The 21,783-nt window shown below is 48.4% G+C and overlaps 1 protein-coding gene across 1 annotated transcript in view; it reads right to left on the bottom strand.

Annotated features, from left to right (window-relative positions):
* Nucleotides 1–2,136: 2,136 nt before the first annotated feature.
* The window catches only part of NLRP5 (NLR family pyrin domain containing 5), a 34,160-nt gene continuing 14,513 nt past the window's right edge, over nt 2,137–21,783 (bottom strand). Inside the window, exons 6-10 of the mRNA XM_035284398.3 lie at nt 20,846–21,016; nt 11,738–11,908; nt 7,608–7,778; nt 6,113–6,283; nt 2,137–2,547 (exon numbers count right to left, since the gene is read on the bottom strand). Coding sequence (XP_035140289.3) covers nt 2,415–2,547; nt 6,113–6,283; nt 7,608–7,778; nt 11,738–11,908; nt 20,846–21,016 — 817 coding nt within the window. The 3' untranslated portion in view covers nt 2,137–2,414. The remainder of the gene's footprint in view (nt 2,548–6,112; nt 6,284–7,607; nt 7,779–11,737; nt 11,909–20,845; nt 21,017–21,783) is intronic.

Below are 21,783 nucleotides of genomic sequence, written 5' to 3'. Positions count from 1 at the left end.
ATACTATGCGTACAGATGAACCACAGAGCTGATGTCTCTCCTATACCTGACAGGCTTTGCCAGCTCCACTGCAGCGGGAGCAGAAACGGGGGCAGTCCAGTCCCTGTCTAACGTGTGCGGACAAGGAATGAGGCTAAAACACTTCCCGGTTTAAAGGGGTGGCTGGAGCGACGGATTCACACACAGCACAGCGAATGGCTCGTGCAAGGTGGCCGTGTGGTACAGGCAACATTTCAGGGTTCAGTTAGAATAAACCCTAGAAATGGATTTCCTGGGTCTGAATGGCAGCTCTGTTACTTACTGGCTGTGCTTTTTTTTTTTTTTGAGGTGGAGTCTCGCTGTGTCACCCAGGATAGAGTGCAGTGGTGCGATCTCAGCTCACAACCTCCGCTCCCGGGGTTCAAGCAATTCTCCTGCCTCAGCCTCCCCCAAGTAGCTGGGATTATAGCCGTGTACCACTGCGCCAGGCTAATTCTCTATTTAGTAGAGACAGGGTTTCACCATGTTGGCCAGGCTGGTTTTGAACTTCTGACCTCAGGTGATCTGCCTGCCTCAGCCTCCCAAAGTGCTGGGATTACAGGTGTGAGCCACCGTGCCCAGCCTGGCTGTGTGTTATTTTCTGCACCTCAGTGTCCTCATCTGGAAGATGGAAGCATAAACTATACTTACCTCTCGGGTGCTGTGAAGAGCAAATAATTCCTAGTGTTTAGGGCAGAGCATGGTACACGGTAATCGCTGTGTTCGGTGTGATTCGTCATCAACATGTAGAGAAAAATACTAGAAATCATCAAAAGTACATTTTGGAAAGCATGCAGCCCTAAGAAAGGATGAGTTCATGTCCTTTGCAGGGACATGGATGAAGCTGGAAACCATCCTCAGCAAACTCACACAAGAACAGAAAACCAAACAGCCCACGTTCTTACTCACACGTGGGTGAACAATGAGAACGTACACACGAACACAGGGAGGGGGGCATCACACACTGGGGCCCCTTGGGGGGTGGGGTGGGGCTAGGGGAGAGATAGCAGGTGGCGGGGGGATTGGGGAGGGACAGCATTGAAAGAAAAACCTAATGTGGATGACGGGGGATGGATGCGGCAAACCACCCTGGCATATGTTTACCTATGTTAACGATCCTGCACGGTCTGCACATGTGCCCCACAACTTAAAGTATAATAATTCAAAAAAAATTCAAAAGGATATAAGAGTTTTCCACTCTCCTAGGAATAGACTGCTGGTTCTATAGCCATGGTAACAAGGAGCTACCCAGACAGGTTTAAATCCAGTCAACTCAGCTCAGTGAGCAGTGAACTGCTTTTGCAAACCAACCCACGGCTGTCCTTGGCATCTGAAATTCAGCCAGTCAGGAAGGGGTGCACTCTTCCCTTCCTGTGCCAATCAGCCTCACCGGAGTAGCCACAGGCCAGCTCACACGGTCAAGATTCAGTCTCATTCTGTACCTCCCCAAATTCCTAACAAAGATCAGAAGCTGCGGTGGCTCCGGCCAGTTGTCCTGGCGCTTGAGGAAGCGAGGCCATGAGTTCAAGGCCAACCTGAGCAACATTACAAGCTCTCATTGATTAACAACAAAAAAGTAGGCCAGGCGCGGTGGCTCATGCCTGTAATCCCAGCACTTTGGGAGGCTGAGGCGGGTGGATCACGAGGTCAAGAGATCGAGACCATCCTGGTCAACATGGTGAAACCCCATCTCTACTGAAAATAGAAAAATTAGCTGGGCATGGTGGTGCGTGCCTGTAATCCCAGCTACTCGGGAGGCTGAGGCAGGAGAATTGCCTGAACCCAGGAGGCGGAGGCTGCGGTGAGCCGAGATCGCGCCATTGCACTCCAGCCTGGGTAACAAGAGTGAAACTCCGTCTCCAAAAAAAAAAAGATTAGAAGTCTGCTCTACTCGGAGACTGCGGCAGACCAGTGTTTTATTCACTAAGCAATGCGTTCGGCTCTATGTTTATGGGCCTGATATGGAGTGACAGCCACACCACCCTTTGGTATTCAGGTATGTGTTTTCACACCAGTACTTGTGGTATCCAAATTCAGAGGCTGCTTTTGAATATCTGGGTTCTCCCAACCTTTCTGCTCTTAAACCGTATCCCCAACGAGCTAAGAAAACCACTGGACACCTTTTCCAAATGCTCTGTGTTTATTTCATTCCCTCTGTGCGCTCTGAGGTAGGACAGACGTTTCGCAGATACCGAGGCCCTAGGATTTGAAGGTCACCAGCCTTCAAATCCAGTAACCAAGGTATACCGAACAGAGAAGAATCACTAGCACCGAAGGCTTTGTGAGAATCAGAAATCATCATCTGTGAAAAGGAACTCCCAGGCATGACTTGCTCCGACACAACAGCTTCTCAAGTTCCTCCATCGGATGTGTGAGTGGGGCGCGTTTCTGTATCTTCAGTTTTTCCACCAGTACCGGTCATCGTCATCAAAAGAATACCAACTACCGTCAATCACCATCCGGGGCTTGAGCAGTTGCACTTCCTCCAGCAGCTTCCTGATTTGCACAGGGTACTGCCATTTCCACAGCCTAGGGAGGCAGAGAGGGAACTCATTCCTGAGACATTCCTTCAAACTCTTCTCCCTTCCTCAACATTCCTGGAAGCCTCAAGGATCTCAAACTTTTCCTTGTGCCCTTAAGGAAGTGTCATGAATGTGTCCCCTAAGAGTTAAAGAAACCAATGACTAACAGGCATTCTTGAGTTTTCAGGATAGCAGAAGAGAGACGCCATGCTGAAACAGACGCCCCGCTCTACTTACGAGTTGAAAAAAACTGGCTGAAACTGGTTAGAAGCAGTATGGCAGATCGGATTTGCACAGAATGAGCTCGCCGATGTCATAGCCCGAATTTCCACCATGTTTCATACTAACTCTCCCTAAAGTGACGCAGGCGACCCATGAGGTAGCATGAGCAGGTAATTATGAATGTCCAGGGACTTTCCAGACCTCCTCTTTTCTTTCAATCACCTCCTAATCTCAGAATCTACTCCCTGAACCTCTTAAGATAAAAACACTACCTTGAAGCAGGCATGGGGAGACAGATTTGAGTTTGAATCATGTCTCCTTGTGAGTTGACCTGTAACGTAAAATCTTTTTTCCCCCCAATGTCACAGTATTGGCTTCTAACACATCAGGCACTGACCCTCTTTTGCTTTGTAACTATAGCATGTTCTCTATAGAATAAAAATATTCCTCTGCATGTAAGGAAACTTGGACATGGCAGAGACTATGCTTAGCATTTTTTTTGAAGTCTCATGAGCTCTGATACGCTGAGCTTTTAAAGCCATCTGCTCCTGACAATGGTCCTAAGAGTCTTAAGAGGCAGGTATGATCCTTCAGTCCGTCTATGAATTCCCTCCTCAGTCTAGGTGTCAGGTCCTGCTATAGGGTTTGAGGAGGTACAGTAAGTTCTCCCTTCATGTCATTGATTGGAAATAACTACACCAAGTTCATGAAGAACATCATTTCCTTTGGAGTCATTGTTTTAACAATGAGAAAACACAGGTTTCATTACATGTCATTTTGCTTAAAGTCACTGTTTCTAAGAACCTATCAATGACATTGAGTGAAGACTTCCCACATAGGGATGAACAAGGCAAAGTTCCCACCCTCACCAAGCTTAAAGTCTACTACAGGAGAAACAAACGTATTCACATAGGTACATAGCACCATCCCCATTTCACAGATGGTGAAATACCCCCATAAAAGGTCAGTTAGTAAATCCAGTTCTGACTTCTATCATACTTCAACTACTAAGTCCCATAGTCACCACCAATCTTGTCAGCAGCTCTGCTGCCTCCTAAGTCAAGGATACACACACATTCTTTCAACAACACTCTACATTTTCAGCTCATTTTGTCACTGTAACAGTTCTGACCACACCCAGACCCCCACATTCACTGAGCCTTGTTTCCCAATCCATCTTCCCCTTCCTGTCTTCACTTTCTTCCTGTGATCCCAGGGTCCACCACAGCCACTCTTGCCTCCTTCCTGGTTATACCCTCCTGCCAGAACTTGAAATCTGTATAAACTCAACTGCCATCAGCTGGACCATACTGGACAAAATAGTTACTCAATTGAGAAATTTTCTATTCATATAAATATACTGCAACCAGGTCAGACGTGGTAGCTCACGCCTGTTATCACAGCACTTTGGGAGGCTGAGACGAGTGGATCACATGAGGTCAGGAGTTTGAGACCAGACTGGCCAACATGGTGAAACCTTGTCTCTACTAAAAATACAAAAATTAGCCAGGCATGGTGGTGTGCACCTATAATCCCAGCTACTTGGGAGGCCAAGGCAGGAGAATCACTTTAACCCGGGAGGTGGAGATTGTGGTGAGCCAAGATTGTACCACTGCACTCCAGCCTGGGTGACTGAGTGAGACTCAGTCTCAGAAAAATAAACCAAGGAACCACAACCAAACTCAAATGGGTCGTCAGTGCTGCCAGCTGTACATTTCTCTGGTGAAGGTTTTACTCCCTTTGAGTACAACTGTGTCCCTTCCTGCTCAACGATCTCTCTGAACTCCGATTTGTCTATGAAGTCGATGAGTATGAGGTCCTAAATGACAAATGTTTTGGTTTGAGACAGAGCGTCACTCTGTTGCCCAGGCTGGAGTGCAGTGGTGCAATCTCAGCTCACTGCAAGCTCTGCCTCCCAGGTTCAAGCAATTCTCCTGCCTCAGCCTCCCGACTAGCTGGAACTATAGGCACCTGCCACCACGCCCAGCTAATTTTTGTATTTTTAGTAGAGACTGGGTTTCACCATGTTGGTCAGGCTGGTCTTGAACTCCTGACCTCAGGATCTGCCAGCCTAGGCCTCCCTAAGTGATGTGATTATAAGCCTGAGCTACCACACCTGGCAACAAATGCTTATCCTACCATCAAACACCTAAGGCATCTCAAACGGTCACTTTCTCGTGAAGGAAACTCCTCGTCTTAAGGGACAGTCCTGAACAACTTCTGTGAACTCCATCAGCTCAGCTCTCCAGACTGGTACAAGGACTGAATAATAGAGTTGAAATGTTGGGAGCTGTTTAACAAACGTTGTGCTGGGTGTATTGTTCAGTGGTGTTAAGTGCATTTACACGGCTACAACCATCTGTCTCCAGAACTCTTCATCAGGCAGAACTAAAACTCCACACCTATTCCAGAACTCGCCAACCCCTCACCCCAATCCTTCGAAAGTCACCACTCTGTCTCTGTGAACTTCACTATTCCTACATTATTTGTCTTTTTAGCACTGGCTTATTCCACTTAGCATGCCAAGGTTCCGTCATGTAGCAGGTGTCAATTTTTTTTTTCTTTTTTTTTTTTGAGACGGAGTTTCGCTCTTGTTACCCAGGCTGGAGTGCAATGGCGCGACCTCGGCTCACCGCAACCTCCGCCTCCTGGGTTCAGGCAATTCTCCTGCCTCAGCCTCCTGAGTAGCTGGGATTACAGGCACGCGCCACCATGCCCAGCTAATTTTTTGTATTTTTAGTAGAGACGGGGTTTCACCGTTGTTGACCAGGATGGTCTCGATCTCTTGACCTCGTGATCCACCCGCCTCGGCCTCCCAAAGTGCTGGGATTACAGGCTTGAGCCGCCCCGCCCAGCCCAGAATTTTCTTTTTAAGGCTGAATTCCATCGCATTGTACATGCCACATTCTGTTTATCCTTTCATCCACAAACGCCTGGGTTACTCCCACCTCTTGGCTACTATTATGAATTATGCTGCTAGGAACATGAGTGTGAGATCTGAGATCTTGCTTTTGATTCTTGTGGGAATATTATACTCAGAAGTGACACTGCTGGATCATAGAGCAATTCCAGTTTTCTCAGCATAAACACTAATAATGCTCTCTCTGCACCCTTTCCAACCCACCCAGCAGTAAGCTCCATGGTATCAGGCACCTGGTCTCTATCTCCCACATCCCTGTGTCTCCGGCACCCAGCACAATACCCACAACATAGTGGGCACTCACCAATGGAGTAAAAATATGGCTGCCAAGCCATGACCTCCACGTTTCCCATAACCTACTTCTCCACCAGCTACGAAGCCTGGAACAGAAGCAGGTCTGTAGCTCAGAAGACAATCGCCAGGGACTTACCCAATGATTCGTAGATTAGACGTGGGACACGCGAAGGCTGAACACAGCTTCCTCATTCCTGCAGGACTGAAGTTATTCTGTGCCAGGTTTAGGCCGGCCAGGTGCCGGTTGCAGGAAAGGGCCAAGGACAGTTCCTCACAGCAACCAGAAGTCAATCCACATGATTTCAACCTGCAGCGTCGCCCAGAACACCCGGAAAATAACCCCAAAGATCAATGACGGCTCCTTCACTCAACCCCTGTGAATTTCACCTTGACACTTTCACTTGAGACAGAGTCTCGCTGTGTCACCCAGGCTGGAGTCTGACAGCGCAATCTCATCTCACGGTAACCTCCACCTTCCGGGTTCAAGCGATTCTCCTGCCTCAGCCTCCTGAGTAGCTGGGACTACAGGCACCTGCCATCACATGCCCAGCTAATTTTTCTATTTTTAGTAGAGATGGGGTTTCAACATGTTGGCCAGGATGGTCTCGAACTCCAGATCTCAAGTGATCTGCCCGCCTCGGCCTCCCAAAGTGCAGGGATGACAGGCCTGAGCCACCGTGCCCGGCCTCAGCACTCCCCTTTCTATGGCTGAACCACAGTCCCTCACGTGGGAACGCCGCCTTTACAAGCCCCCGGGAGATCCTGATGCTCACGTGAGTTCCGAGGGCCACTCGGGTCATCCATCCCTTGGTTCCTCCTCCTCTTTGTCTCTAGACCATTCACACAACACAAACGTCTTCCCGCTTCCGTACTCCCGCCACTTAGCGCCAGGACTAGACACAGGGGTCGCTCAATGGGCAGCTGAGGGTTTTCCACCCCCAGACCTTGCTCCCAAGCGTCTCATGCACCCTGTGACTTTCCGTGGCTGGCTTCTTTCACTCAGCGGGATGTTTTCATGGCTCACCCACATTGTGGCAGCTGTCAGCGCTGTACGAGCAATTTTTTTTTGAGATGGAGTTTCGCTCTTGTTGCCCAGGCTGGAGTGCAATGGCGCGATCTCCGCCTGGGTTCAAGTGATTCTCCTGCCTCAGCCTCCCGAGTAGCTGGGATTACAGGCACGCACCACCACGCCCGGCTAATTTTTGTATTTTTAGTAGAGACGGGGTTTCACCATGTTGACCAGGATGGTCTCGATCTCTTGACCTCGTGATCCACCCGCCTCGGCCTCCCAAAGTGCTGGGATTACAGGCTTGAGCCACCGCGCCCGGCCTTTTTTGTTTTTGTTTTTTTGAGACAGAGTGTCACTCTGTTACTCAGGCTGGAGTGCAGTGGTACAATCTTGGCTCACAGCAACCTCCACCTCCCGGGTTCAAGTGATTCTCCTGCCTCAGCCTCCAGAGTAGCTGAGGTTACAGGCAGCCACTCACACTGCGGGAGCCCAGCTGTAACTTATACCCAGAGCTGTGGTGCTACAAGGACTGCCATCCACCCACATCCTCATTCAGACAACCTCGCACTGGGGTACCCCACCTCCTCCCAGCCTGGCCCTCAGAGACACCCCAGGAAGTTACCCCAGTCTCCTTAGAACACATTTCCTTTGCTTCAGCCCCTCACACAGCGCAGTGACCCCGACGTCACCCACGGCATTGTCCGAGAGATCCAGGCTCCTCAGGTATCTGCTCCTCGCCATCACGTAGGACAGACTCTCACAGCACTCAGCAGTGAGACGGCAGCTGACCAGCCTGCAGAGGTGGGAGACAGAGTGAGACGGCTTCTCTCGGGGACAGTGGGGGACAGACAGAGCGAGTCAGCATCTCTCGGGGACCGTACACAGTGGGAGACAGAGCGAGTCAGCGTCTCTCGGGGACCATGGACAGTGGGAGACAGAGCGAGTCAGCGTCTCTCGGGGACCATGCACAGTGGGAGACAGAGCAGGTCAGCGTCTCTCGGGGACAGTGGGAGACAGAGCGGGTCAGCGTCTCGGGGACAGTGGGAGACAGAGCAGGTCAGCGTCTCTCGGGGACAGTGGGAGACAGAGCGAGTCAGCGTCTCTCGCGGACAGTGGGAGACAGTGAGTCAGCGTGTCTCGGGGACAGTGGGAGACAGTGAGTCAGCGTCTCTCGGGGACAGTGGGAGACAGTGAGTCAGCGTCTCTCGGGGACAGTGGGAGACAGAGCGAGTCAGCATCTCAGGGACACTGGGAGGCAGAGCGAGTCAGCATCTCAGGGACACTGGGAGGCAGAGCGAGTCAGCGTCTCTCGGGGACCGTGGACAGTGGGAGACAGAGCGAGTCAGCATCTCTCAGGGACAGTGGGAGACAGAGCGAGTCAGCGTCTCTAGGGGACCATGGACAGGAGGAGACAGAGTGAGTCAGCGTCTCTCGGGTACCATGGACAGTGGGAGACAGTGAGTCAGCATCTCTTGGGGACAGTGGGAGACAGAGCGAGTCAGCGTCTCTCAGGGACCATGGACAGTGGGAGATTGTTCAGCAGCACTGACCGAGGAATCTTTATTGCTTCCTGACGGGGGACTTTTCTGTCCGTTCCTGTCAAGGGCTTAGACTGTGTGGTATCTCCTGGCTCAAGAGAGCCGTGACAGAGGGCAGGGAAAGTGCCAGCTGTGATTGAAGGTACCTTTATTTTTTTGAGACAGTGTCTGGCTCTGTCACCCAGGCTGGAGTGCAGTGATGCGATCTCAGCTCACCACAACCTCCACCTCCCGGGTTCCAGCATTTCTCCTGCCTCAGCCTCCCGAGTAGCTGAGACTACAGGTGTCTGCCACCACACCCAGCTAATTTTGTATTTTCAGTAGAGACAGGGTTTCTCCACGTTGCTCAAGCTGGTCTCAAACTCCTGACCTCAGGTGATCTGCCTATCTCTGCCTCCCAAAGTGCTGTGATTACAGGAGTGAACCACCACACCCGGTGGATCCTGGGTTCAAGCGATTCTTCTGCCTCAGCATCCTGAGTAGCTGGGATTACAGGTACCTGCCACCACACCTGGCTGTATCTTTAAAAGAAATGAGCACAGCTTCCCACTTGGAGATGAGGTGAAGATTCTCCATGGGGGAGAAGGAGAGAAACGCAGGAAGGAGTACAAGGGGGAAAGCCTCTGACAAAGCCCAGAGAGGGACAGAGAAGGGGATGGAAGTCACTGAAACGCTGATAGATCTGCGATCCAGAAGGGAAGTATTGTGCTTTTATTCCTAGAAAAAATGGGGAAGATGGGGCGGGCGGCCCCCAAAACAACAGCTGGTTTATCGCAAGGGAAATGACTGAAACGGCCTCCAAGTCTCCTGTCTTCAGCCTGGGAGTCTAAGGGCAGAGGATGAGACTACCAGGGCTGGGAGAGTCCATGCCCTGGAGCCATCCGGTCAAGAATCAAGAGGCATGCAGGCCAGTCGCGGTGGCTCACGCCTGTAATCCCAGCCCAGCACTCTGGGAGGCCAAGGCAGGTGGATCACCTCAGATCAGGAGTTTGAGACCAGCCTGACCAACATGGGGAAACCCTGTCTCTACTAAAACGGAAAATATTAGTCTGGCGTGGTGGTGTGTGCCTGTAATTCCACCTACTCAGAAGGCTGAGGCAGGAGAAGGCAGGAGATTGACCCCGGGAGGTGGAGGTTGCAGTGAGCGGAGATTGCACCATTGGACTCCAGCCTGGACAAGAGCAACAATCTGTTTCAAAAAACAAAACAAAAAAAACAACCAGGACAAACTTTGTCTCTAATTGGCTAAGATTCTACACCATGCAGAAGTAGGGCTTCAAACGATAATTAAAACAAATAGAGGAATACTGGGGGGCACTTGGAATACTGGGGGGCATTCGGAATTAATGCCGGGGGGCACTCGGAATTAATCTGGGGGGGCACTCGGAATTCATACGGGGGGGCACTCGGAATTCATACGGGGGGGCACTCGGAATATGGGGGGCCCTCGGAATTAATACCGGGGGGGCACTCGGAATTAATCCGGGGGGGGCACTCGGCATTAATACCGGGGGGGGCACTCGGAATTAATACCGGGGGGGGTACTTGGAATACGGGGGGCCCTCGGAATATGGGGGGCCCTCGAAATTAATACGGGGGGCCCTCGGAATTAATACAGGGGGCACTCAGATGTTTGTGAACCGAATCCATGCCCAAGTCCTTTTCTTTTTGGGAAGGGAGAGATCTCAAAATAATATCCTACTTGCCCATTAATTCTACCTTTGTAATTCATGAGCAAATGCTACCAAGTACACGAAGGTTTACGATGGAATCATTTATGCTCAGGAGGAAAACACTTATATCTAGTGTCCAGGTTTAGAACACTTAAAGTTAGGATACGCCATTCAATGGAATACCGCACCATGTGCTTCACTTATAATAACTGAGGTGTCCTCGAAGACAGAATGTGAGACCAACGCCAGAGTTTTGGTGTCTTGGGAGTTCTAGTTCTCCGCTGGATATGATGGGGGGTGGTGAGGCGACATGACAGTAGATACACAAAACATGTAGTGCTCCTCTGCCACGCGGTAAGAATGCATTAAGTGCGGCCGGGCGGTGGCTCAAGCCTGTAATCCCAGCACTTTGGGAGGCTGAGGCGGGTGGATCATGAGGTCAGGAGATCGAGACCATCCTGGTCAACATGGTGAAACCCCGTCTCTACTAAAAATACAAAAAATTAGCTGGGCGTGGTGGCGCGTGCCTGTAATCCCAGCTACTCGGGAGGCTGAGGCAGGAGAATTGCCTGAACCCAGGAGGCGGAGGTTGCGGTGAGCCGAGATCGCGCCATTGCACTCCAGCCTGGGTAACAAGAGCGAAACTCCGTCAAAAAAAAAAAAAAAAAAAAAAAAAAAAAGAATGCATTAAGTGCTTGGCCGGGCACGGTGGCTCACACCTGTAAGCCCAGCACTCTGAGAGGACAAAGCAAGTGCATCATGTGAGGTCGGGAGTTCAAGACCAGCCTGGCCAACACGGTGAAACCCCATCTCTACTAAAAACTCAAAAAATTACCTGAGCGTGGTGATGCATGCCTATAATCCCAGCTACTCAGGAGGCTGAGGCAGGAAAATCCCTTGAACCTGGGAGGCGGCGGTTGCAGTGAGCCGAGATCATGCCACTGCACTCCAGCCTGGGTGACAGAGCAACACTCCAGAAAACAATGCATTAAGTTGTATTAAGTACTGACTTACTACGATCCTTTCTTTGTAAAACATCAAATGCATGTTTGCATCTAGGACAAAAGAAACGCAGAAGACATCAAAACAACTAGGATGGCGGCAGGGTTGTGAGGCTGAAGATTGATTTCTGCTGAGATATTCTACTTTCTGTACTGTGTTTAATGATAGGCTATTCCTCATCTCAACCAAGGGTGAAGAAATTTGAGCCCCAGAGAGAATGAGATTAAGAGACAAGAACTCTCCCTTCTCTACAGACAGGAAAACAGCTGAAGATGAGCTCAGGACAAGATGCCCTCCTCTGAGGAATGGACAGAGGTTAGAGTTCAAGGCTGACTCAGAACTCACAGTTCCTCCCATGAGGCTCATGGGCCCTTCCCACACTCACCGTGGTGGCAACACCTCGGCTTACCTAGGAACACCTTTGGAGAGATCAGTGTCGGTTCACCCTGAGAGCAGTTTTTGCATCCAGTCTGCCTGCTCCTCTCTTTTCACCTTTCAGGAACCCCAGACCCCATATGGAACCCCCATGGGAAACTCACTCCAGGTCCTGGAGATGACAAGATGGTTCTCCCATGACCTCACACAGAAGCTTCACACCGCTGTCTTCCAAGGGGTTCATGCTGAGGCTCAGGTGCCTCAGCCGTGCATTGCCCAGAAGCGTAAGTGCGAGAAAGCCACAGCCAGCTATGTCCAGGTTGCAGTGATTCAGCCTGTGGGACACACACACAGGAAAGAAGATGGTGACCCTTGTTCCCCAGCATGACCTCAAGTCACCTGCTGCTTTCCTCCCGGCTCCAATCTGCTTCTGTGGAGAAGAGGGTCAAATTTGCATTTTATTTTTTCTACTTTTTTTTTTTTTGAGAGGGAGTCTTGATCTGTCACCCAGGCTGGAACACAGTGGCAAGCACTTAATGCCTTCTTACCATGTGGCAGTTCACTGCAGCCTCTGACTCCTGGGCATGAGAGATTCTCCTGCCTCAACCTTCTGAGTAGCTGGGATTACAGGCACACACTGCCATGCCTGGCTAATTTTTATATTTTTAGTAGAGACAGGGTTTCATCATGTTGACCAGGCTGGTCTCGAACTCCTGACCTCAGGTGATCTGACCCCGTTGGCCTCCCAAAATGCTGGGATGACAGGTGTGAGCCACTGTGCTCGGCTGCAGGGGGTCACCAGGCTTTCATGAACAGGAGACCGCAGGTCCCCGGCCCTGTGACCGGCAAAAGGCATGGGCTGGGTGTGGTTCAAGGTCCTCTGACTTCTTTAATTTTCCTTCGTACTCAACGTATTAGTTTCCTGTGAGTGCGATAACAAATGGCCACACATTTCGTTGCTTAAAACACACATTCGTTATCTGACAGTTCTGCAGGCCAGAAGTCTAACACAGGCCTCCCGGGGCTAAAGAACCAGCAAGGCTGCTCCTTTCTGGAGACTCCAGGAGGATCCGTGTACTTGCTTTTTCATGTCCGGTGACCTCCATGACTGCACCTCTTCCTTTCTCTGACCTTGCCTTGGAAGGACCCCTGTGATTTTGTTATAGTAGGTAGCTAGTCAGGCATGAGCAGGGCAGGAGAGGGCTCCCCAGCCACAAACCCTCCCCCACACCCACCCACCCCAAAGACAAAGAAACAAGAACATATGAACAAAGCCTCCAAGAAGTCTGAGATTATGTTAAATGCAAACCTAAGAAACTGGTATTCTTGAGAATTCTAAAAGCTTGGAAAACGTATTTGGGTGCAGAATTGAGGAAAACTTCCCTGGCCTTTCTAGAGACCTAGACATTCAAAAACAAGAAGCGCAAAGAACACTTGGGAAATTAGTCACAAAAAGATCTTTACCTAGGCACGACGTCATCAGGTTATCCAAAGTTAAGATGAAGGAGAGAATCTTAAGAGTTGTGAGACAGAAGCACCAGGTAACCTAAACAGGAAAACCTACCAGATTAACAACGTGTTTCTCAACAGAAACCCTACAAGCTAGAAGGGATTGGGGCCCTATCTTCAGCCTCCTTGAACAAATCATCATCAGCCAAGAATTTTGTACCCAGCGAAACTAACCATCACATATGAAGGAAAGATACAATCTTTTTCAGACAGACAAATGCTGAGAGAATTTGCCATTACCAAGCCGCCACTAAAAGCAGCTCTAAATCTTGAAAGAAATCCTGAACATACATCAAAACAGAACCTCTTTAAACCCTAAGTCACACAGGACCTATAAGACAAAAATACAAGTTAGAAAGCAAAACCAAAACAAAACAAAAATACACAGGCAACAAACAGCATGGTGAAGGCAACAGTACCTCACATTTCAATACTAACATTGAATGTTAATGGCCTGAATGCTCCACTTACAGAATCCAGAATGGATAAGAACTCACCCACCAACCATCTGCTGCCTTCAGGAGACTCACCTAAAACTTAAAGACGGACATAAAGTAAAGGGGTGGAAAAATGCATTTCATGGAAATGGACACCAAAAGTGAGGAGGGGTAGCTATTCTTAGATCTAATAAAACAAACTTTAGAGCAAGAGCCATTAAAAGAGACAAAGAGGGATATTATATCATGGTAAAAGGCCTTGTCCAAAAGGAATTCTATCAATTCTAAACATATATGTGCCTAACATCGGAAGTCCTAAATTTATAAAACAGTTACTAATAGACCTAAGAAGTGAGAAAGACAAAGGGAGACTTCAAAACTCCAGTAACAGCAGTAAACAGCTCATCAAGTCAGGAAAGGCAACAAAGAAACAAACGAATTTAAACTACACCGTGGAACAAAAGGATTTAACAGATAAATACACAACATTTCATCCAGCAACCGCAGAAAACGCATTCTAATCAACAGCACATGGAACTTTCTCTAAGACAGACTGTGTGATAGTGTGTGGGAGGGAAACCCTGCAAGTGCCGAGGCAAGGGCCTGAAGCCTCAGCCTGTTCCCATATGAGTACTGAACTGGCCGGGCGCGGTGGCTCACGCCTGTAATCCCAGCACTTTGGGAGGCCGAGGCGGGTGGATCACGAGGTCAAGAGATCGAGACCATCCTGGTCAACATGGTGAAACCCCTTCTCTACTAAAAATACAAAAAATTAGCTGGGCATGGTGGCGCGTGCCTGTAATCCCAGCTACTCGGGAGGCTGAGGCAGGAGAATTGCCTGAACCCAGGAGGCGGAGGTTGCGGTGAGCAGAGATCGCACCATTGCACTCCAGCCTGGGTAACAAGAGTGAAACTCCGTCTCAAAAAAAAAAAAAAGAATTAGAAATATAAGCACACAGTTATTCCTATATATAATCATGTAGTTATGTATAATCATAAATATCTATATACTCAATATAACCTTTTAATCTTACTAATGATTCTCAGGTCATCAAATGTGGAACTGAAGTGGCATTGGGAAGGAGCAGACCCGAAGGCAAAATGCTCTAAGCCCTCTGTCACACCTGCATAAGGGCTGCCGGAGGGTACTCAGCTGTGCGGCAGTGCCAGCACTGGGAAAGTGCCTGCTGTTTAGCCAGCTAGGGAAGGAGATGTTCAAGATGTCCGAGACGTCTCCTTCTTGGAGGCAGGAGAAAACTCCGCTCCTCCACACTCTTGTGGTAAGGCTTGATGGCCGTCAGGGAGGCCTGCAGACATCCTGGGGCTTAATGCTCTCTGCGTGGTGCTGTGCTTCAGTGGTCATGTTCCACGTATACTTTCACGTTCCACTTCTGCATCTGGTTCCTTTTTCTTAGAGGAATTTAGTAATAGTAACGTAAATCTTAATGTCCTTGATACTTTTGACAAGTATGCAAAAAGTGCTTACACATTTTCTCCTCTCCTCAGCTACTTGAAAGTCCTGGGCCCCTGTCTCCAAGACACGTGATTTACTTCACCCTAACACTGATCACCAGTGCCTTGCCCTACCCTGACCCCTGCTGTGTACTCGATAAAAGTCAGTGTCCAGGTGCTTGGGCCACGGCCACGCTTTGGCTGGCAGTGGACCCCTGGGCCCAAACTCTGTTTTCTCTTTGCGTTGTGTGTCTTATTTCTACAGTTTCTCGTCTCCACACCTGTAGAGAGGGTCTCACAGGACCTGCAGGGCTGGACCCTACATGATAGGCCATAGAATAAGCTTCAATAAATTTAAGAAAACCGAAATTATATCAAGCACTCTCAGACCACAGCGAAATAAAACTGGAAATCCACTCCAAAAGGAACCTTCAAAACCATGCGAATACATGGACATTGAATAACCTGCTCCTGAGTAAGCATTGGGTCAAAAATGAAACCAAGATGGAAATTAAATTCTTCCAACTGAACAACAAGAATGACACGACCTATCAAAACCTCTGGGATACAGCAAAGGCAGTGATGAAGGGGCAGGTTCCTGGCCCTGAACACCTACATCAAAAAGAGTGGAAGAGCACAAACAAGCACTCTAAGGTCACACCTCAAGGAACTAGAGAAACAACAACAACCAAACCCATCCCAGCAGAAGAAAGAAAATAACCAAGATCAGAGCAGAACCAAATGAAACTGAAACAAACAAAATTACTAAAGATAAATGCAACGAAAAGCTGGTTCTTTGAAAAGAGAAATAGAACTGATAGACCGTTGGCAAGATTAACGAAGAAGAGAAGTGAAAAAACCTAAATAACCTCACGAAGAAACAAACAGGAGACATTACAATGGATACCAGTGAAACACTAAAGATCATTCAAGGCTGCTATGAACAACTTTATGCACATAAACTAGAGAAACTAGAAGAGATGGATGAATTCCTGGAAAGATACAACCCTCCTAGTGGAACTAGGTATCCTGAACAGACTAGTAACAAGCAGTAAGACTGAAATGCTAATTTTTTTTTTTTTTTTTTTTTTTGAGATGGAGTTTCGCTCTTGTTACCCAGGCTGGAGTGCAATGGCGCGATCTCGGCTCACTGCAACCTCCGCCTCCTAGGTTCAGGCAATTCTCCTGCCTCAGCCTCCTGAGTAGCTGGGATTACAGGCACGCACCACCATGCCCAGCTAATTTTTTTGTATTTTTAGTAGAGACGGGGTTTCACCATGTTGACCAGGATGGTCTCGATCTCTTGACCTCGTGATCCACCCGCCTCGGCCTCCCAAAGTGCTGGGATTACAGGCATGAGCCACCACACCGGACCCTGAAATGGTAATTTAAAAATTACCAACAAAGAGTCTAGGACTAGATGGATTACCAGGAGAACTCTACCATTCATACAAGAATTGGTACCAATCCTTTTGACACTACTACACAAGATAGGTAGGGTTCCTTTTTCCCTAATTCCTTCTATGAAGCCAGTATCACCCTAATATGAAAACCAGGAAAGGATTCAATCAAAAAAGAAAACTACAGACCAATATTGTTAATGAACACAGATGCTAAAGTTCTTAACAAAATACTAGTTAACTGAATCCAACAAATCAAAAAGATAAGCCACCCTTATCAAGTAGATGTCATACCAGGAATGCAGGGATGGTTTGATATCTGCAAGTCAATGAATGTGATACACCGCATAAGTAGAATTAAAAACAAGAAAAAATCACACGATCATTTCAGTAGAGGCAGAGAAAGCATTTGACAGAATCCAGCATCACTTAATGATTAAAACTCTGAGCAAAGTCAGCATACCAGGGTCATACCTTAATGTAACAAAAGCCATCTATGAGAAACCCACAGCCAAAATAATACTGAATGGGGAAAAGTTAAAAGCATTCCCTCTGAGAACGGGAACAAGACAAGGATGCTCACTCTCAGCATTCCCCTTCAACACGGTACTGGAAGTCCTAGCCAGAGCCATCAGACAAGAGAAAGAAAGAAAGGGCACCCAAATCGGTAGAGAAGAAGTCAAACTTGTCACTGTTTGCTGACTATGTCATTGTTTACCTTGGAAACCCTAAGGACTCCTCCGGAAAGCCCCTAGAACTGAGGGAAGAATTCAACAAAGTTTCCAGATACAAGATTAATGAACCCAAATCAATAGCTCTTTTATACACCAACAGTGACCAAGCAGAGAATCAAATCAAGAACTCAACCCCTTTACAACCTGTGTAAAAAGAAAACAGAACAAAAACCTAGGAACATACCTAACCAAGGCGGTGAAAGACCTCTACAAGGAAAACCACGAAACAACCGCTGAAAGAAATCACAAACAAACCAATGGAAACGCATCCCACGCTCATGGATGGATGGGGAGAATGTTGTGAGAATGACCGTACTGAAAAAATTTCTACAAATTCAATGCAGTCCCATCAAAACACCACCATCATTCTTCACCAAGTTAGAAAAAAACAATTCTAAAATTCAAATGGAAGCAAAAAAAAAGCAAGCCTGCACAGCCAAAGCAAGACTAAGCAAAAACGACAAATCTAGAGGCATCACCTTGCCTGATTTCCAACTATACTATAAAGCCATAGTCACCAAGGAGCATGGTACTGGTACAAAAATAGGCACAGACATCAGTGAAACAGAAGGGAGAACCCAAACATAAACCCAAATACTTACACAGCCAACTGATCTTTGGCAAAGCAAACAGAAGCAAAGTGGGGAAACAACACCCTTTTCCACAGATGGTGCTGGGATAACTGGCTAGCCACAGGCAGGAGAATGAAATGGCATCATCTCTCACCTTATACGAAAATTAACTCAAGATGGATTAAAGACTTAAACCTGGCTGGGCATGGTGGCTCATGCGTATAATCCCAGCACTTTGGGAGAGTTCAAGGCGGGTGAGAGTCAGTTGAAGTCAGGAGTTTGAGATCAGCCAGGCCTACACAGTGAAACTCCATTTCTACTAAAAATACAAAAATTAGCTGGGCGTGGTGGCAGGCACCTGTAATTCCAGCTACTAGGGAGGCTGAGGCAGGAGAATCACTTGAACCCAGGAGGCAGAGTTTGCAGTGAGCCAACATCGTACCATTGCACTCCAGCCTGGGCGACAAGAAAGAAACTCCATCCCCCGCCCCCAGCCCCGCCCAAAAAAGACTTAAACCTAAACCTAAGACTTGAAACTATAATGATTCTAGGAGATAACATTGGACAAACCCTTAGAGACATTGGCTTAGGCAAGGGGTTTATGACCAAGAACTCAAAAGCAAATGCAATAAAAACAAAGATAAATATCTGGGACCTAATTGAACTAAAGCGCTTTTGCACGGCAAAAGGACAGTCAGCAGAGCAAACAGACAGCCCACAGAGTGGGAGAGCATCTTCACAGACTACAAATCTGACAGAGGGCTAATATGCAGCATCTACAACGAACTCAAATCAGTAAGAAAAAAAACAGTCCCATCGAAAAGTGGGCTAAGGGCATGAATAGACAATTCTCAAAAGAAGATATACGAATGGCCAGCAAACACACACAAAAAAACGCTCAACATCACTAATCATTAGGGAAATGCAAATTAAAACCACAATGTGACTTCCCTTTACTCCTGCAAGAATGGTCATAATCGAAAAAAATCAAATAGATGTTGGCATGGAAACGGACAGGGAACACTTCTACACTGCTGGCGGGAAGGTCAACCAGTACAGCTGCCATGGGAAACAGTGTGGAGACTCCTTAACTAACTAAAAGTACCATCTGATCCAGCAATCTCACTACTGGGTATCTACCCCGAGGAAAAGTCAGTATTTGAAAAAGATATTTCCATCCTCATGTTTATAGCAGCACAATTCACAATTGCAAAATCGTGGAACCAACCCAAATGCCCATCAACGAGTAGATAAAGAGACTGTGGTATGCATATACAACGGAATACTACGCAACCATAAAAAGGAATGAATTAGCAGCATTTGCAGTGACCTGGATGAGACTGGAGACTATTTTTCTAAGTAACTCAGGAGTGGAAAACCAAATGTTGTATGTTCTCGCCGGTAAATGGGAGCTAAGCTATGAGGTTGCAAATGCCTAAATATGACACGATGGGCTTTGGGGATTTGGGGGGGAAGAGTGGGAGGGGGGTGAGGGATAAAAGACAACTCAAGACACTGCTTGAGTGACGGGTGCACCGCAATATCACAAATCACCACTAGAGAATTTACTCATGTAACCTGGTCAGGCACGGTGGTTCATACCTAATTCCAGCACTTTGGGAGGCCGAGGTGGGCAGATCACCCATCAGGAGTTCAAGACCAGCCTGGACAAGATAGAAAAACTCCATCTCTACTAAAAATACAAAATTAACCGGGTGTGGTGGTACAAGCCTGTAATCTCAGCTACTCGGGAGGCTGAGGCAGGCCAATCACTTTAACCCTGGAGGGGAGGCGCAGGTTGCAGTGAGCCGAGATCGCACCACTGAACTCCTACTATCTCAAAAAACAAAAGACAACTTACTTATATAACAAAATATGACCTGCACCCCAGTAACTTATGGAAAAATTAAAAATGAGACCAGATCCGTGTTTTGTCTCTGTATCACTAGCAACTAATACACACAGTAAATCAATACAATCAATCCTCGTTATTCACCGATTCTGTCTTTGTGAATTTTCCCACTTGCCAAAACTGCTTTCAGCTCTCCACTGTCAGCAAGTGTCCTTTCTGAGGTCTTAGTGCCGTGTTTGTTGAAATTTTTTTTTTTTTTTATTTTCGAGATGGAGTCTCACTCTGTTGCTCAGGCTGGAGTGCAATGGGCCAACCTTGGGTCACCGCAGCCTCCACCTGCCAGGTTCAATCGATCCTCCTGCCTCAACCTCCCGAATAGTTGGGGTTACAGGTGCACACCACCACACCCGGCTCCCAAAGTGCTGGGATAACAGGCACGAGCCACTGTGCCCAGCTGATTTTTTGTGTGACAATTTTGTTTTGTGACAAAGGTTCACTCTGTCGTCCAGGCTGGAGTGCAGTGGCACAATCTCAGCTGTCACTTCCACCTTCTGGGTTCAAGTGATTTTCCTGCCTCAGCCTCCCAAGCAGCTGGGATCACAGGTGCACACCACCACACCCAACTATCTTTTTGTATTTTTAGCAGAGATGGGGTTTCACCATGTTGGCCAGGCTAGTCTCAAACTCCTGACCTTGTGATCCGCCCTCCTTGGCCTCCCTAAGTGCTGAGATTACAGTTGTGAGCCACCGGCAGGGTCACAGTTTTGTTGTTTAAAATGACCTCCTGATGTAATGCTGAAGTGCTGGGGAGGTGGGGAGGCTTGAAGGTCCATCACTCGTGTGAGAGGGGCTTTGTCAGGCACGGGTCACGTGCCGTTGCTCACGTGCTCAATGTTAATGAATCGACGGTGGGTACTAAAGTGAGCCACTGAATGGAAGCACGAAAGAGTCTTCATCGCTGGTTGAAAACGTGACTGGAGGCCGGCAGGAACCTAACCCTCTACCCTCCCTGGGCAATGGCTCCGTGTGGGCTGGTTCAGTGCTCAAGGGTGACTTTGCAGAACATGACGACCTCAAACTATGAGAACTCACCGTCTGAACAGATGACTTCCCACTGTAAGATAACACAAAGGCAGACACAGAACTTTCCAAGAAAGGATGCGATCTAGGAGCCGTGAATGGGGACAGGATTCAGCACATGCCAGGTCGCCTCACGTGACGGGGTCCACGCTCCCACCCCCGCTTTCTGCTTTGAGAGCTGGACCACACTGTGTCAGAAAGCTAGGAAGTCCCCCAGGGGAGCAAGCCAGACTCACATCAGCCTCTGCAGACCACAGTGGGGAAGCCTCAAGGATCGACACAGCAGACTCACACCTTCATTCCCCAGGTGGTTGTTGGAAAGGCACAGGTGTGTCAAGCTGTGGCTGGTGACGAGGGCTGAGGCCAGACTGTGGCAGCCGGTGGCTGTGATGCCGCAGTCCTGCAGTCTGCAAAAAGAGAACCCCAGAGAATGGGATGAGGTGTGTTCAAGTTCCCTCTGTCCCTCCTTTGCAAGGGAGGGAAAGAGGTGTCACCCCCACTGCTGGCATGTCCGTGCAGACATATGACCACGTCACATTGGCTCGGCCTTTAACTCGCAAACTCAACTCCAATGCATCAGGCCCCAAAATACCATAGTTATCGTGGGTGACGAGATCTGCCAATCATGATGGGAAATGGACAGGCAGCATGGGTGTGCTCCCTACTCGGCCACTTCCGGCCCCCATGTGGCTATGAGGTAAGGCTTTGCCGAAATGAGTGACTTTTCCAATTTATTTATTTCGAGATGGAGTCTCACTCTGTTGCCCAGGCTGGAGTGCAGTGGCATGATCTTGGCTCACTGCAACCTCTGCCTCACAGGTTCAAGTGATTCTCTTGCCTCAGCCTCCCGAGCAGCTGGGATCATAGGCATGCACCACTACGCTTGGCTAATGGTTGTATTTTTAGTAAAGACAGGGTTTCACGATGTTGGCCAGGCTGGTCTTGAACTCCTGACCTCAACTGATCCACCTGCCTCAGCCTCCAGTGTTGGCATTACAGGCATGAGACACTGTGCCCGACCGATTTTTCTAATTTAAAAGTACACTTAGGCTGGGCACCATGGCTTATGCTTGTAATCCCAGGACTTTGAGAGGCTGAGGCAAGACCATTGCTTGAGCCCAGGAGTTTGAGACCCTGTCTCTAAGAAGAAAAAATTAGCTGGGCATGGTGGTGC

Source organism: Callithrix jacchus, chromosome 22, assembly GCF_049354715.1.
Source record: "Callithrix jacchus isolate 240 chromosome 22, calJac240_pri, whole genome shotgun sequence".
Taxonomy (NCBI): Eukaryota; Metazoa; Chordata; class Mammalia; order Primates; family Cebidae; genus Callithrix; species Callithrix jacchus.
Note: the sequence above shows the minus strand (reverse complement) of the source record. Positions and strands in the feature narration are given on the sequence as shown.